Raw genomic sequence first — 19,358 nt, forward strand, 5'->3', positions numbered from 1 at the left:
CTAGATGCCTGTTTGACTTTATATACACCTACTAGAAATTTGAGGTCATCTAGTGATCCGCTTCGTCTCACATACTCTGTTACTCGCACCTTAGCCGGTGATAGGACATTTACTGTGTCTGCTTCAAAGCACTGGAACAATTTACCACTTACCGTTAGACAGTCTCCATCAGTCAGTGTTTTCAAAAAAGCCTTGAAAACACATCTTTTTAGTAACAACTAGTTTGTAGCTGTAACATTTATCCAATTACACATACTGTCGTACATGCTTTGAATTGATTGTAAGCGCTTTGGGCCTTGTGGGAAAAGCGCACTATAAATAATAGTAATAATAATAATAATAATAATAATAATAATAATAATAATAATAATAATAACAATAATAATAATAATAATATAACTATCACAATGCACAAAATGGCGGATGGTGCACTACGAAATTGACGTCTTTGTGATTATTTCGGGTTTGGTGTGATAGATTCCGAAAATGGCTTCTAAATGATACCACATTTGGCTATCGATTCTAGAGACAAATTTGAATTGTGCGGATGGAAGTAAGGGATTATTGGGAAAATGCCATCCATTTGTTAAAAACTCTAATCGAGAAAAGATCTGTTACTGGCCATACTAAATATCGATGACAAAATATCAATTGTTTATCCGATAAAAGGTATAACAATTTCATCATAAATGTATTAAGGAAGTCGACCAGTCGTCTTTTTTTCTCTTTTGACCTGAGAGTGGCAATCGTGAATCAGAAATTGAGTTGTGTCATTCAAACATTTCTGTCTTGAAATCTAAAACTGGTTGTGTCTCAGCAGTTTTCCTGTACGTATTAAAGTAATGCCACAAAGTATGTTATCTCTGAAATTATCGTATTCCTATATACACAATATTTATTTCTCAAGATATTTGTAAAAAGGTACATTATGACACGTTTGATCTCATCCGTATTAAAGATTCTCCACCCTCTCTGGTTATTAGCATTTACTTTTCATTTTCCTTTTGAGCCACTTTCTAACCCAGTCACCGAGCCAGTAGGCTTGTCCAAGAATTTCTAGGTGGTCCATAAGGTCTCGTTGATTCTCAGTTGCCGGTTTCAATTACACGTGGTACCATCCTTGTAATCTTCGAAAACCCTTTGCCATTCCGCCATGTCGTCCTTCCAGTCATCATAACTTTCCCTCCATGCTTTCTCCTCCTGGTCAATGTTGCCTGATTATTACAATAAAATCGTTGATGGAGTTAGATCATCATTATGTAAAGTAAAAATTAGGAGAATCATATAAAAAAAAGTAAATATTATCAAAAAATGTTCAACGAATAAGAGGTTAAAACAGTGGCGAGCTCATCCACGATACTGCACTGAAAATGTTGTTAACATCTTAATAAAGTGTGGATTGCAAGCAGGTCGAAATCTGCTTTGAGGGGAATGCCGGACCAGTTCAAAGTTAGTATGGAATGATAATGTAAAATATTACAAGCATAACAAAGAAAATCAATTCATCAAAATGGAATTACAGGTAAGGAAGTGGGGAAATTTTTGTTATTCGAAGTTAATATTCGAAATATTCATTAACTTTTGGAAAACAGTTCTTAGACAATATATGACAAATGTCGTAGCCTCACAATATCATGTTCGCGTGAGAAAATAACCCAAATTTAAGTAATCTTTTAGAAAAGTGAAAATCATAATGCTTTTCCTGGATGAATAATTTCAAAGTAATGATCAGTCAGATAAATGATTTTCAAGAACTATATCGTAAAAATAAGCGGACCTTCACAATTTCATAACTTCCTTAATCCAGTTTGGATTAAATTTGTCACTGTTTCACTTAGAACGGATTACTTTTTTTGACATACCGTTCAACTGATGTGGAATTTCATTATCAGTGATCAGGAGGAGAAAGACGTAGAAAATAGGGAGTGACATGGCGATTTTAGTTCAGTTTACTTCTTTTCCCATGATACAAAAGCCCGAAAGGAAATATAGCATTCAGACAGAGCAAAAATACATAACATTACGCAGTTAAGTGGATGTAAACGAAGACATGTTTGCAGGCATAAAAGGAATTTAATCACATGTCAATCAAATGTTCGTTTTACAGGTAGATAGAATACAAAATCACTTATTTTTATGACTTTTTATAAAAAAAATATTGTATATTCCCTTGCATTTCTATTATTAAAAAAATACAATTACAAATCAGAATTGGTGCAGGAACTTTCAGGAAGAGATAAGTTGTTTGATTGGATGACCGCCATTACAAAGTGCATTCATAACAGGTTAATCAACGTAAAAAAAAAAAAAAAAATCAACGAAATCATGGACTCACTCGTAAAGCTCATGAGAGAAGGTATGTATTGATTCCAGAAGTGACATCCCCTCGCTCTAGCGGCTCTTCCCACTCCCAGCTCAATGGACAGCTCTTTGTGACTGAGCTCAGGGATGGTGTAGAGAGGCCAGAAATCTTCCCCGTCTCCTCGGGGAACGTCCTCACTGGGTCTGCTGGGATCTCTGCGTTCAGTTATACGGCAAAGAACCATGATTTGTATTCATTTCAATATGAGTGCCATCATTCAATCAAAGAAATTCCAAATTGATCATTTATCATTAAGACCACTTAGGCTGCATATATTTGAAACCTTAAGTGCATATCACTAGACTTCATCTTCATGGGTATATGAAAATAACTCTGTGTGTCGTAAACGGTTCCATGACATTTGCTGCGACAATTGCTACATGAATTTTCATTAGGTCATAAAGCCAATCATAAATTCTACCCACAAACATAACCCTAAGCCTAATCATAATCATTATATGAGACCAAAGCTAAAACCCTAAGCACTTGGAGAGAAAAAAAAAACCAGAGCAATTCTCGCAGGAGCAAATGTTGTGTCACCGTTGTGAATCCGCATGGATTATTATACAACCATGCGTAGCTAATTCGACCACAGAACAAAGTAGGGCGCCATGTGTTTATGTATCTTCTTCTTCATTTCTTTTGTAGAATCCTTGTGGTTCTTGTGACATGAGGGTTCACTACTTTTTGTCCAGTATAACGTCCCGAAGATCCTTCACCCTAAGTCATGTGTCCTCCTTTATGCTCGGCTGCATGGTCTCCCTCTTCCTCTCTGCTAATGAGATGGTGTCCGTAGCAATAATTGGGGGACAAGTTTATCTTTTCTCACGAAAGCAGTGGTCATCCAGTTTCAGCCTTCGCAGTCTTATCTTATCAAAGAATTTTGTTAGATTACTACAGTTTTGTATTGCTAATTGTGTGATGATCTGCATCTACCTTACATTGGGGGCTAATCTGAGTAGTTTGGTGCAAAACTTTCCAATTTCTTGGCTTCTTTTTGGTGACTGTCCAAGTATCGCACCTGTAGAGGAGTATTGATTCCACAGTAATACTTGTTTGGAAGAGATTCATTTTCCTCTCCTTACTCATTCTGGACTTCCACACCTTATTCATCTTGTCTCGAGCTCTCCGTACTTGTGCATTTTTTTTTTTTGGCAGAGGTATCTTTTCCAGTGCTGTCTAGGTGGCTACCAAGTTCTCTGAAGTAGCTCACCTTCATTTCAGCGGGGTCATCCCACGAGACCGATACCCATGAGTCATACATCCCATGAGTCATACAGCCCACGAATTTGACACTATAGGCAGCTAGCCCATAAGTTCGACACTAGGTAAAAACAGCCCACGACTTCGACAGATACAAAAAGGGGGTTTACTATGTCGGTCTCGTGGGCCTTGTTTGCTTAGTGTCGAACTCGTGGGCTGTATGACTCGTGGGTGTGTCGGTCTCGTGACGTGCACCCATTTTAGCTTGAAGCATACAGGTGATTTTCCTGTATATGGTTAAAAGACATGTATTTTGTCACAATTATTAGCATTGGCATGTAGGTCCACTTCAGCTGCTTCTTTCTCAATTTTTGGAAGAAAAGATAGTACTTGCTGAATTTCATTGGAGACCAGTTGAAGGCAATATCATCAGCGAAGTCAAAGTCAGTGACGATTGTTTGACGAAGGGTCTTCCGCTCCTTCGTTTTCCCAAAGTGAGTCCAACTTCATCTTCCAAACATTATCAACTGTTGCTGCCCTGAGAACGTAATTTAAGACAATCAGAAACAGTTGGGGTGCCAGTGTGTGGCCTTTTGCACTCCATCATTTACAGTGAAGAAATTAGATGATCCCTGCAGGAGTCTTTACTTTATCTTGAGTGGTTTTGTACATCAGCTCTATTGCTTTATTTGCTGAGATTCCATGGGCTCTCGGTGTTTCCAACATCTTGCTGCTGTTGACAGCCAAAAACTTTGTTGAAGTCAATATATGTTACAACAGCTAAACCTCTTTTTGCTTTTATACACCCTGTATTAGACTCCGAACTGCCAGAGTGCGGCTGACAGTGCTCCTTCTGGCTCCGAAGCCATTTTGGCTGATCCTGAGATGATCACGTAGCTTCGAGCGTATTCTGTTCAAATGATCTTGTTGAAGAGTTTACCCATCAAAGATACTTGGCTGATTCCTCTGTACACTCCTCTGTGATCTCTTGGCAACATATGTGGCCCGTTGCATAAAACTTACCGTTGAATTTCAATGGTAACTACCGTCAAAATTAGGCGTCACAGCCAATCAGCATCAAGGATTATAAAATTTACCGCTAATTTGAAGACTTACCGCTAGAAAGGAGCGGTAAGTCCAGCGGTAAGGGTTTTATGCAACAGGGCCCTGGTTGTATCCCATCTCCTCAACTTGAGACAAGTTCACTGAGCCAAAATGAATCATCACTGATATCCAAATCTTCAAGGACTTGAACAAAGTCTCCATGATCACTATGTGTACTGGTATTCGCATCCTTAGCTCCACCCAGTATATTGTTGAAATGAACGTATCCCCGCTTCTTTCTCTCTTCCCTTTGATGTGACCCTTTTTGGTGGTTTCTCTCCATGTCAAGTCTGATTTCCGTCAGGTCATTGATAAATCTTCTTTCTTAATGTGTGCAGTTAGCATATAACGAGTAATATAATGAACACGAATATTTAGTTTTGACAATTATTACGCCATAGGGTGTCTCGGGATGATTATATATACATATGAATTATACATGTATACATACACGTACATAATATACATGTTGATATGATATATGAAAGACAGGTTGACCAGGGCCCCGTTTCATAAAACTTGTTATCAGTGACAACTGAAGTTACAGAGACGTCGCCGCAACGTCATCGGATAGCGACGTTTCCGCGACATCTTGTCAGGAGCGGAGACGTCTACGAGCCAATTTCAATATCAATAAAAACACAAAAATAAAAACAAACAAACACAAAACAAAACTAATTCGATTCTTTCGTGACTCCGTGGAGATCAGGCTAGTTCCTAAGAGACGTCCCGGAGACGTCTCCGTCACCTTAACAAGTGAGATTCGAGTTAAATCATAGTAGTAGGTTGGCACCTAGTCTCAAGCCAATGAGATACCCACTTTATAGCCTATTTCTCCCTACCTGTTGAGAGAAGAACATGACACAAGTCATAATCTTTCCCAATTCTGTGTGTGAGTAATTGTTTTACTCATGTACATGCGAAGACAAACAAAATGCAAATTTTATCGGAATTATAAATTGTAAAAATATCAACTTGAGGACATATGAACGAGAGCTCACCCTGACTTTGCAAAGTTTGTCCAGAATTCCATGAACTTAACGGAGAAGGCGTTTTCTTCCGCAGTCATATTGTGTCCCTTGATGTTGTACAGCTCATCAATAAAAGGCATCCCAAAAACGAAAATCAGGTCTTCTGCGTGGCCCGCGCCGAGCCATGGAGTAGAGGGGTAGACATCTCCAACCTGAAAAATGCTCCTTACAATAAACAGAACACATTTCAGTGGATTTAAGGTGTGACTTGCAGTGACTGCAATCGATAAAAGGTCAGAAATGGCAGATGATCGTCACTAATTTACATACTAATCATGTTGACATTTTGAAGAAAAGTAAGGTGTAGACACTATGTTATCATTGGAAAGCTTTCTGCAAAATACGTGAATATTTCAATTATTATTACCATTATACACACAACCAAATGATGTGGTATGTTGTTGTTGTTTTAAAGAAAGAAGAGAAAGAGAGAAAAAATGGGGACCGATGTAACAAATAGTTTGCCCCAGACAATACTTATATAAAACAAACATAGTAAATCTTAGAGATATTAAACAAAAATATTATATACACAATGGTGTCTCCACAAGGGAGCTCATATCGTCTCAAAGAGGGAGCTCATAATGGGCGTCTCCGCAAAGGAGCTCATACAGTCTCCACGAGGGAGCTCATATGAGAAAATACAACTATTAAATATCAATTATTATTAAAGTAATTATTATCCCAAACCAAATGTGGTATAACTTTGAATAGATTTTAAGCAAAACAGTATATGACAGATATGTTTTAAACATATTCTCTGTGAAGATCACTATGAAAATGATAGCGATCTGCTGAGTCATGCATGAGTGAACTCGTATTACAGAAAAAAAAAGGTAATTTTTCAAAAATAACAACAGTCTTCCTAAGGGTCTGTGAAACATTCTGTTTCTGGTGATTTTTATAAGTGCCGTTCTTTTGTCATCCATTGTTTGACCTCATATGCCATATTCACAGTACTCTTTTGCATTGTATAGTGTGATCAGTCACCTGCAATAACTCCCTCTCCCTCTTATGTTTACAATACACTAACAATATCGGTTATTAATTTTTGCAATAAACTGAATTGGTGTTGCAGTTACGGAAGGATTGAACGCGATCAGTGCTCCTTTAAATTGTGCCCGCTTTAAACAATATAAACACACGGAAGTTCCAAGAGGTGTGAGAGGGTTACAGGATTGGTGATGAAATAGCAACAGCACTTGAATATGCACTAAAAATAGAATGTTTCACCAGGGCGGTGTGCCCTTTCCACCTCCCTGGTTTCACAGACCCAAACCCCCATCCCGCCGAAAAAACAAAAACAAAAACAAAAACAAAAAACCCCATTGTTACTCGTGCCTGATTTCATGTCACTTTCACCTGTCATAGTCACACAGGACCTTTCACACAGAAGTTGGTAAATAGATGTAGAAATACCCCTCTTTGGGTATTATCTTCCTCGAATTCCATTCATTCAAAAGTTACGTCATATTATTAAGAAGTTGTTTTTTTTTTTTTTGCTGTGTGTATTATTTATTTTATAGCTCATATTATTCCCCTCCTATACTATCAAAATGTAAAAGGAGGGTACAAGTAGGGTACAATGTAAAAGGATGGTACAATGTAAAAGGAGGGTATAATGCAAACACACACATACACACACACACACACACATGAGTCTACACGTTTTGAAGTGTGAACTAGACAGCGTACTTTGTTGGCTCGTGGGTCATGAAATATTTGTATACCGTCCCCCCGGCGTTTGCGTGCTCCCTGATTACATAATCGGTCGGGGCAGCGAAATCGATGTCGGTTCCAAGATCAACGAGGGATGGAAAGTAGTCCGCGTCCGGGTCATCTGCAACGGTCCAGTCAATGTACTCCTGATTGATGGAATCCCCGAGAATATCATCGTTGAACCCGTAACTCTTGAAATAGTTCAAGAAGGAGTCGTAGGTTGTGCGATTGACCACAGGCGGGGTGGGGCTGCCGACATAGTCTTGTAGAAAGAGGAACGGAACCAAAGTCCCCTCGTCCTTGTTGAACCCCGCGAGTAGCGGTACCTTCGTAAAGTCTCCTACCTCGTAAAGGTTCGTTGGGGTGTCTTCCAGAAATGTACCGTCAAGAGTAACTGGGTAACCCCCGTCGAAATTATACAACTATTAATATGTTGAGAGGAAATAGAGAGAGAGAGAGAGAGAGAGAGAGAGAGAGAGACAGAGAATACAATAATGTAATTGTGACACATTGGAATATGCTATTAGGGAACACATATTTCTAATTCCATATTTTAAGGCAACATCGTCATAATTGGACAGAATAATCATGCCCAATTAGGACTGACGGCATGCTTGCAATGTTAGCACACAACATTGTTTCTACTTTTTCTTTAATTTCTTTCCCGTTCATCCAGTTATCTTTAATACAAAAAACATTTTTTTTTTATTCATACAGTACCAAAATACATACAGTTTACGTTTTAGCTCATGAGAGAGATATCCGTGTTTTCCAATGCCTAAAAATGTAGATATCTCGCAAGTGATTGACAAATTGCCTTACATTGACGTAAATAATCGTCTTACGATATGAAATTCTTCCGTCGAGATGTTTTCATTGCAACTGATTGACAAATTGCCCTACATCGACGTAAATAAGCATTGAATTGATCAGTGTTTTAGTAGTAGCCATGATAAAAATATCATGGGCGTACATATAAAATGTATGAACGTCAATGTAAAGCATTTTGCTCAGTCAGTCACAATAAATATATCTCGACGGAAGAATTTCATGAATTTGAATTGATATATCATTCCTTTTGTTCTTAAGGGAAATGATCGATGGTAATACCTTGTGGCAACTCGACACATCTATTTGTAGTTTGAAAATGCGTATGATTCCCTGGAATAGTATTTAACGTTACGTTGAAAGATATGACACTAATAATCAAATATTATTTTCAATTCTTAATTCAGTACATTGATTATTGTCTTATATTCATGCACGCATTGGACAAATGAAATAGTGGTAGGAATATCATCAGCGAATAAAATGAACGACAGAAGAATTAATAATGTCTTAATGATGTATAGGACAATATGCCCGGTATTCTTCATAACTAATCCATGGGGGAAAACATTGGTAGGCTTTACATTAAGATCCAAGAGTAAAACAGTTCATCTTTTTTGGAAAAAAGGTTTATGATATCAAATCGTAGTTTAGCTGGGAAAATCTGCAAATTTTTCTTTTCTTTTCCTGAAGCCAAATTTTGTCTAATGACAGAAAAAAAAACCCCGATTTTAGAATTCCTCTTTTCCCTCCAAAATATTCTAATAGTGCATGTAGTTAAAGAGAACTGGGACTCTAATATGCAGCTTGGGTAGGATCAATCGTTTCATAAAACTGGAATTTCCTATGCTAATTTTGACAAACTGAGATATTACCCAGTACAGAATGGTAATATTAAAGATACGTTCTAGTGATGAAACTATATGACATCTTACTCGTTTTAAAAATTTAGTACGTTTGCCAGCATATATTATCCGGTATAGCTACCTTCTTTTCTTTTCTTTTTTTGTTCTAACGCTTTGGGTATTTTAAGTATTTTACGCTGGTCTGTTGCCATCTTATTTTACTTACGGTGAGAATGTGATTACTGCAGTAAAAGTGTGATTTTTAACAATTCGTAAGGGTTTGTTTGTTTGTTTGTTTTTTTTTTTGGATCAATTATCATCTGTTCCACAGTAGCATTTCTTGTTGGTTTTTTTTTAACCATACTTTACCTCATTGGCCTTTGTCCTGAGTTCGTCAGCTTCTTGGAGTTTGAGGCAGGCAACCAAAACTTCGGAGGTGGACGTTTCGCATCCGAATGCGACCCCCAAATCTCGGGACAGCCTCCTTTCCCTCTCTGGATCGTGCTTAAAGGCCCAAGGACTGAAGGCACTGCCGCTCTGTTTCAGTGATAAAAATACAAATAAACAAATTAGAATAAAACAAAATAGATTTGTTTAGTCAAAGGGATTTCATCTGACTTCGTTTCTAATTAACATTTTTCAAGTGGAACAGGAACAGTAACTTTGATTGTGCTGATACAAAACGCTGTTTGCATTTTACATAGGCTGTAGTACTGGACATCGTCATCATTGAAAATCTTTCATTGGACATTTACTTGCGCATGAACACACATACGCTCACATTTGCATGTGCACACACGCAATTGCATACAAACAAACACAAACACACACACATAGTTATATATAGTATATATTGCTTGTTTGAGGAAAAAAAATAATCGACGCATTTCGCCTTATTGCCTGGTACTCCTATCAATCACTGATAGTCAATGGGTCTTAATGGACATGTTGCTACTTTGTGCCATAGAAATTACTGTTCGGACTGCAGAACTCGCCTGTAAGATCGCTTTATTAAAGAAGCCGCGGCTGAGTTTGGAAAGGAGGTGGAAACTGACGCTCGCCGACCCGGCACTTTCCCCGAAAATCGTGATGTCATCTTTGTCACCGTCAAAGGCTGAAAAAAAATCAGATTTAAGTTGATTTTTTACGAATGATATAGTGAGGCTTTGGTTGGTGCTCATGCTCACGTTTTAGAGTGATGATTCGTAGCATTGATTTAAAGTCGAAAGCTAATAATTTTCAAGTTTATTTTGCAGCATGGAGTAAAATCAGAGGAACTCTGGAGATGACATTACGTTCATTTTTCTTTTACGAAAATAACATCAGCCAGATACTGTTTTTTTTAAATATTTATTTATTTCTTTACCGAGTCCGCGCTACTAAGGTAAAAATTCATACAGGTCTGTAGATACAAGACACAAATGATACATGAGGCTGTACTAATAATTAAAAAGTTTACAAACATCTACAATCCCATGTAATACACAATCAAATAATATGATAAATTACAAGGGGGGGGGGGGCAGGGGGGCTCGCCCCCCCCCCCCCCTCATTTTTTTGGCACCATACAAAGGAATACATAAGGTGTCACCACTTTCGCCCCCCCCCCCACTTTTTTTTTAAACCCGGAAGTGCGTGACACTAGATAGAAATAGATAGAGACGTTGAACTTGAAGTGTGAGCGCGGTAAGTTTTTTTTTTTTTTCCCGCTGAAGACTTGTTTTTTGCTTGTTTTTGCTTGCTGAAGGGAGACTCTTTTCCTTCAAAAAAATCTGAAGGAGAGAGTGCAAAGTAGGTCCTCCGTAGAATTCGAATCAGTATGTCATGTACGCATGAACCAAAACTGTACATTTTTACAATAGACATTACGTTAGTGTTGTCAAAATATTAATTCCGAACGCCCCTTTAGAAAGCCGATAGATACCGTCGTTGGTTGTGATATATTGATTTTTCAGTGTGCTCAATTTTACACTTTTTCCTTATACGTTAAAAAGAACATATCAATGAAATCGACTATCTCTTTATTGGAGTAAATTTCTTGAATCAGTTCTTACCCTCGATGTTGTTATAAACCCATTCCAGCCCAGCGACCTGATCCAGCATACCATAATTTCCTGGTGCCACATCGTCCTCTGGAGAAAAAAAGGAAAGAAGGAAAGTCAGTTGCAGTGTAAGTGACGATATGGGGATATACAAGGAGAGTAAACGGATCGGAAAATATAGCGTAATGGTGGTAACACCTCATGCCACAGAGATTTATTCTCATCGGTCACTCGTCGGAAGCAAGATTTGTTGCTTCCGGCCAACCACCGAGGTGTATCTAATGGCAGTCTGATGAATCCAACTTGTGTTGGTGGACCATTGGGTCAGTGTCAGGCATGTCGGGCGATGAGGTATTAAGATCGTCCGGTAAAGATCATGCGCTGACACTGACTGACCTGTAGTCGGCCAACACAAGTTGTATTCATCAGACTGCGATCCGATACACTTCGGTGGGTGGCCAGAGGCGACAAACTTTGCTTCCGACGAATGACCAATTGGATGAAATCTCTGTGGAATAGGGGTATTAGCTTGATCACTATAACCTGGTATCAGGTAATAACATGGGCTGACCATTCGCCTAGATGCACACTGTAGACTAAACGATAAAGGCCATAATTCTACAAGAGAGAGGTACAGGCCCCTAGTTTTGGTATGTTTTCAGTGGATGCCGGCGCAAAAGTGATTTGAAGGAAATTATAATAGTACTCCTTAAACTAAACATAACTATGTCTGAGATTACAATGAGATTACATCGCTACAAGACTGAAACGTACACAAAGCGGTTCGACATAGGCCTAGAAAACAAAAATAGGTGGCGTACATAATACAAACTTGCATTATTGTACAAATTTGTTTCATAGGAAAATTCGATTGAAAATAAATGAGGAAATGTGCACATAAGATATATAGTTAACCCTAGCATTCTATGCTAATCACCCAAGTAAATGACAATAATCCACTCGGTATTATCGCCAAATTACGTGAAGTGCATACCTGTTGAAAATTGCGCAAAGATATTTAAGCGGTAGTTTATCGTCACTATTATGACGTCACCAACAGTGACCAATGGGATGCCGCTATAATCATACGTCATAGCCGTTCCAGCGCTGAAACCTCCCCCGTGAATCCACACCATTACAGGAGTGCCAGGTTGCTGCAAGATTAGAGAAAAAACAACAACCACAACAACAAAAAGCACAGGAATGTATAACGTCACTTGCCACACATTTTCACAACCAAAATGTGCATATAATTATGTATGGATAACTTTTTATCATCAACTCGTCGTTTTCTTCAACCAATGACAGGAGAATCATTCTAACTCTATGGGGATTGCCGTATTTAACTTGAATGATAGTTATCTAAGCCAGAAGGAAGATGTTGAAATTCAGTTGTTTTCCGTTTGATAGCGACAAAAACTGTGTATCATTTAATTTAATGTAGAATTATGATATGCAACCCTGATATCATTGAGGAGAATAACAAGGTGCACATGTGTGTGTGTGGGGGGGGGGGGTGGATCAATGTCCATCTGAGCCTATTTCAAAACACAATCTTTCTCAAATTAATGGATTGCTTGCGTAGAACTGTTTTTGTTCCATCAACTGATTGACAATTTGCCTTGAATTACTGAATACAAATAAGCACCGTATGAAGCAGTGCTTTTGCTAGGAGCTATACAAGGTGTTCCTAAAAATCGGTAATAGAAGTTTAAAGGTCACCTTTGTCAAGAATACATGGTTAATATAACGTAATACAATATTTAACGTTTATTAAATGGTTATAGGTCTTCTACAATACGAAGTAACTCATCAGCTTTCATTTGACACTTTGCTTGCGTCAACACTGTTACGGATCACTGAGCTAGGGCCCTTCAAAGCTGAAGGGCACAAAACCTACTTTTTCCATCAACGCAATAATATGAGCAATAAGTTTCAAAGTATATGCGATTTTTTGTTGTAATACATTGCACGTTTTGCTTTCATTTAATTTGTGTGACAACATACTTGTGTTATTGGAAATAAAATTGCATTTGAATTTCAATTTTATTTAAATTCCTCCAAAGTTAGAAAGAAGAGTCTTGCTATCTCCACTCCTTGGAATGACTGCCGATAGTAAAGAAGACAAAATCCGACTTTCTTTCAGAAAATATCACAAGTATTGACACAGTCACACAAACACAACATACATTGATTTCGTGTGTGGGTGTATATATATATATATATATATATATATATATGTGTGTGTGTGTGTGTGTGTGTGTGTGTGTGTGTGTATGTGACATGTTAATTCCCATAATTATCATTCGGTTATTACCCGTTGGCTAGGGGCATAGATGTTCAAGTACAAACAGTCCTCTGACGTGACGGCGTATAAATCCTCATACGGGTCTTGTACACAGGCCGCTGAGAACTCGGTAGCATTTCTTTCGCCTGTCCACGAAGCCTTTGGTAGTGGGGGAGCGAATCGCTCTGGCGGCTCGGCAAAGGGCACTCCCTGTAGAAGAAATAAACGTAACCATTTAAAAAAAAAAATCTCTTATCATTATACGTAAATATTGTAAGACCACCACAGAGATTAAATGTTATCTCCATCTTATTTTCATCATACTTTTCTTACAAAAGAGAATTAATGTTTAAGAGGGACGCAGAGAAGAGAATGACCCTTGTCGGTTCATGATGACTTACCAGAAACAGGTCAACATCGCGCGTCTTATTGATGAACGTGTCTTCGCTGAAGCGGACCGTCTTTCCGACAAGGATTCCCTCATTGACTGTCACTCGAGGATTTTGTGCACTCACCACCTCGAGGACAGTGAAAACTGCCAGGGCAAGGTGAAGTGTCTTCATTGTAAAATAAGAAACAGTTCTTTGTACCATGGTCTTTTGTGGATGTGGCATTCTCATCAGGCAACAGTGACGACAGTTCATGCACGCACAAACTCTTTTAGGTCAGTTTCTGTCTGTGCCAGCTCCGACCTTATATACAAATTTACCTCCTTTCAAGAAAAGAACGTGCCGTCGACAACTACAGGGTGAATATGGAATTTCGATCCTTCGATCAACCACACCCTGGTCTTACGTAAGAACTCCGTAAGCAAACAGAGTGGACTGATACTGATTCGTAACTCAACATTCCTCAATGCGTCATGATTTCTGACTGCAATCTTCGTCATATAAGAAAAAGAAACTTTATCACACACTCACACCTACACACACACGCACACACACACACGATCATTATTTTCTTATTCTAAATTCAGATTTTTGGCACATAAGGCAGTACAAACCTGAGTGAGTCATCACTCTGGGTCATGACTTTATTTCTGTCTTGAGGAATCACGAATGTTTGCACAAAGTTCGATCGTATCATTCTGTCTACGCTTGACAGCAAGCTTTAATAGTGTTCACCGGACTACATAGCTTAAAGTTTATTAGTCAAAGCGTCTTTAATTGGACTTGTTGTTCCTTACTTTTTTTTTTTTTTATTTTGAGTTTTCTACAAGTATTCATTGGATATCAGGGTTCCAGCATGAATTTTTTCCATCACAATCTTGAATCATTTTATCTGATTATAAGGTTCAACGACGGTGATTTGGAAACCGTAAGAAAAAAAAAACCTCCCTTGTTTTGTTTATTGTTTCCAATAGACATGGCAGACTAGGACCTGTCCTGTGCAACTGAAAGAAGGCAACATTTGATATTTCTGCTTCAACAACATATTTTTTCTAACATACATTTAAGGCTTGTTGATCACTGGATCAAGATAACGCGATCACATTTAAATAATCTGGCAGAGATTTATCTCCTTGTTTGGATTGGAATATCAGGTCTGTGCGGTGCAGTGAAATTTATGTCAAGGTTGGGCTCTTTGTTCTGGAAACGAAGCTAATGGCGTGTTGACTGGCCATATCTGAAGGTTTTCTTCATTAGAGTTACCCCCATCTCGAATATATGTAATATATATATATATATATAAATATATATATATATATGTTCATATATGTACATATACATATACATATACACATATACATATATGCATGTATTATATACACTCACACAATCATACTCATGCACACACAGGAAAATCCACATAGGCACAAACACACCAACACGACTTCCTTAACGCCAAAGTCAGATTTAAGGCCTGTTGTTTTTCTCCGTTCGCCCATTATTTTTTTCTAATAATCTGACGTTTTTCGAGGGTGCGATATCCGATTCTACATTACGCAAATTTTGCATTCTTGTGGTTTTTGAGTTAATCCAGATTGCTTAAAAAATAAATTTTAATATACATCCTGATAAAAGGTGACAAATTGATAATAGAAATGTTTACATTCAATTTCGAATGCGCTGAATCCGAAACGTGATGATGCAAACGTCTCCCCTCCAGCAGACGATGTCTAAATTGCCCCCCATGAAATTCTTAAAATAATTTGAACTTTTTTCCAAATTCGAGGACGCCTAAAATTGAATCTGGCTGAAGCAATTCTTGCATTCCTTATAATTTTGAGATATTAAAGATGGTTCAAAAATTGAAATAGTATTTCTTCATGAAAGTTGAACAATAAGTTTGAAAAAAAGTTCAAAAAGTTTGTTTTTACAATGCCGAGGGTGCTGAATCCGAATTGGTATGATGCAACTATAGCCCCTAATGGGTTTTGAGATATCCAGAATATCCTGATAGATGTGCTAACTGGGGAAAATGATAATTTAACCCCATTTTGAGGGTGCCAAATCAAAATATCCTTGATGCAAATCTTACATCCTTGACGGTTTTGAGATGTTTCAGATGGCCGCCAAAATTCAAATGGTCATATTTCCTCATAAATAGTGAAAAATTGAACATATCTTACGTTTTCACCTAACTCCAGGGCATTGAATCCGAGTGGGGATGATGCAACTATTGCACTCCGAACTTCAACATATCCAAAATGGCCACCTAAAATTGAAATTTTCATGATAATAATTCCTTATAGATTGTAGATCCTTAAAATTAAAAAAATGGACTCATAGTCGTACAGTATTCAGAGGGTATCGAAATTAAATCTGGTTGAAGTAATTCTTGCATCCCTGAGGATTTTGAGATATTGAAGATTTTTGATTTTTTGATTGATTCATTTTCCATCTGAGAAGATGGCTGGATAGCCCATATTCAGCTACGTTAAGCTGGTCTTCCATGGGGTCCAGTTGGGTGTAAGGTGGGACCACTTCACCGGGTTAAACACCCTGATGGTGTTTAACCCGATGGCTTTAAGATCATGTCAAAGATGGCTTTAAGAAAATGAGAATTATATTCCAGCAAACGTATTTTCTTATTAATGGTGAATAATTGAAACGATCTAATATCTTGCTTTATTTCGAGGGTGTTGAATCCGAATTGGTATAATGCAACTATTGCCCCTCCCCCACGATCTGAGATATCCAAAATGACCCTACAAAATTTGAATTTTGATATGAATATTGTCTTATTAAAAGTGAAAATGGGGAAAAGGATAATTTCAACGATCTTTTCAGGGTACCGAATCCGAATCTGGTTGATGCAACTTCTGCATTCTTGAGGGGTTTTGAGATATTCAAAATGTTTGGTGGCGGTTTTGGTTGGCACTTTTCTACTGACATTGTCTTTACACTCCAATATGCCTGGGAAAACGAACTTTGACTCGGTCTCGATTGGACGTAGTTCTGTCGAAGACTATAACGAGCCCCGTGCCATTGTCTACACTGCCTCCTGACCATATTGACAGCTGTAAATGTGTGCTCTAACTTTCTTTAAAGGAACTGCCGGTGTTACTCGGCTGACAGATGAAAGTGGAATACTGTACTCATCATCACGTTTTCATCGCTCAATCATAAACACAAAGTGGACTGGATGCGTAAGGTTAAAGCCTGGTATGATATCCCTCCCTTCATACCATGTCCGTTTATCTGAGTTGGCGGAGAGGGCACGAATTAATATGTCGGTCACGTATCTCTACAGATGGTATGGACCTGATGTTCTTTGTGGATGGAATTCAATCCTCGTAGCAATAATGCATGATTCATGTGTATTGTTTGATTAACTCTCCAATTTTACACTCGGCAAAAAAAAAAAGTAAAAGTAAAAATAAACACTCTTTCGAAATCATATTTTCATAGAAGATTTTGATTAAAATCAATAAATTATATACCATGTTAAAGGTAGACATAATTTAAATTGCTTTCAACCTGGTAAGTCAACATAAAGGGAAACTTCACGCATAAGTAAACACGTCTTTTTTTATCTTCCAAGGCACAAAAGTAAAAATTAAAACAAAAATACATATTGTCTTTCGTTTGCAAATTCCCTTCAGGATAAAAAAAGGTCACTGAAGACCAGTTTAACACAATGAGAGACATGAATGAAATAGAAGAATAAGTTTTAGTTGTCTTTATCTCTTTATAACCTCAAACAAAATCAAAGTTTGAAACTAAAGGGAGAAGAATAACAATTTTTGTCAACTCAAACTTCTAATGACATAGGGAGCAAGGGCACAAAGATACAGAATATCTTTTTGTCATTCATTGAATTTAGTAATCTAAGAATTCATGAGACAAATTAAAGAACCAAATATTATTTACATTCTTTTAATTTGAGAAATCAATTCAAATTCCTACACTTTTGTTAACATTGCTTCTTTTCTCATTTCATTTGAAATTGGATCTGACAGAAAATTCTTTATTTCCCCCATTATTTTTAACTTTTATTGATATTTTGGGCTTCAGAGACATTAATGGAGATTGTAGGTTTATTTTTGTGTTTTTATTGTGTTCAAAATGCCTTTACATGGAAAAGAGAGCATTTACGCATAAGTGACAACTTGTTCATTTCTGCATTTTTTTAATTTTGTGCCTGGACAAGAAAAAGAAAGGTGTTCACTCATGCTTAAAGTTTCACTTTTTTGACATATCAATTTGATAGCCAATCAAATTACCGTTCAGATGGTATATAATGCAGTAACATTTATGCAAACATTCTATGAGAAATATAAACTTGAAAAGTGTTTGTTTGTTTGTTTGTTTGTTTGTTTTTGCTGAGTGTTTTTATCTTGATTTGCGTAACTTATTCAATTGTATAATGTACAAATCATTGTACAACTGCAGGGGGCCCGTGGAAAGCGGTTAAAAAAAACTGAATAGGTCAACCCTCTAGGACAATAAGAAAACAAATGAATGGATAGATACATGAGAAGATATATGAATGAATAAATCAGTGAATCATGCTATTATGCTGTGGGTCTAGTTCTGATTGATTCTGATGCAATCCGTGACTCTTGCGAAAAAAAAAATGGAAAACTAAATTGGTTACTTGCAATAACCATTTTATTGAAGAAAACATAACGCACAGAAATAACTAAAATAATTATATTGCAACAAAAATATAAAGCCTCTTTGTATGGTTGATTTTTAGACAGCTACATTTAGTACATTGAAGGAAACATCCCGCACACGAAAAACTATAGAATGAAAATATCGCGATAGAAGTATCCAGCCTCTACTTCCATTAAATATTGAAAATGAATTCACAACGACCCGTTTCCTCAAACTGAACTACGACTAAGTCTTTTTTTTTTTTCACTGTTGTTCGATCATGCTTGTGTGTAAAATTTGTAACATTTGCAAACAAACTAAATTGACAAGGAGTGAGTAAAGGTTAAAATGGAACACTTCCTGACAAAAATTAGGAAACTAGAAATATCACTGAAGGTGATCCGTCTAACACTGCTGTCCTGGTACACTGCCGTTGATGGTATATTTATTTCCAGCATATGGTTTCATTGCGAATTACGTCTAATACCTAAAGAGATGGTATAGTTTTGGTTGAGATGTGGATTCGGGTTGTGATTCATATGATGTGATATATATATATATATATAAATATATATATATATATATATGGTGTGTGTGTGTGTGTGTGTGTGTGTGTGATAATTAGAAAACATTTATCATGAAATGTTAAAGACCATACGATTTTACCAAGGAACTTCAAGTGAAGCTCTTTGATTATACTAGAAATTAAAAGATCATTTGAATGAAATCGGTTTTGAAATGGTTGAGATGTCCAAAAACAAAGAGGGCCTATGATAATAAAAAGCAGGACCTACCTTTTATTATATCTCAACTACATCAAAACCGATTTCATCAAACTTGTACTTAGGATATATGCTTTTTAATATTCTATATAATTTTTAGCATTTCATAA

The 19,358-nt window shown here is 37.2% G+C and overlaps 1 protein-coding gene across 1 annotated transcript; it reads right to left on the minus strand.

The window, feature by feature from the left end:
• Positions 1 to 1,098: 1,098 nt before the first annotated feature.
• On the minus strand, positions 1,099 to 13,984 carry LOC140234933 (acetylcholinesterase-like). The gene is made up of 10 exons (XM_072314973.1): positions 13,823 to 13,984; positions 13,452 to 13,631; positions 12,129 to 12,288; positions 11,147 to 11,224; positions 10,088 to 10,206; positions 9,462 to 9,629; positions 7,396 to 7,841; positions 5,671 to 5,865; positions 2,336 to 2,517; positions 1,099 to 1,214 (listed from the first exon to the last, which is right to left on the minus strand). Exons 1-10 carry the CDS (start codon positions 13,982 to 13,984, stop codon positions 1,099 to 1,101), a joined length of 1,806 nt encoding a protein of 601 aa, XP_072171074.1.
• Between the last annotated feature and the right edge of the window lie 5,374 nt (positions 13,985 to 19,358).

The sequence above is a fragment of the Diadema setosum genome, chromosome 11, assembly GCF_964275005.1.
Source record: "Diadema setosum chromosome 11, eeDiaSeto1, whole genome shotgun sequence".
In the NCBI taxonomy this organism is placed as follows: Eukaryota; Metazoa; Echinodermata; class Echinoidea; order Diadematoida; family Diadematidae; genus Diadema; species Diadema setosum.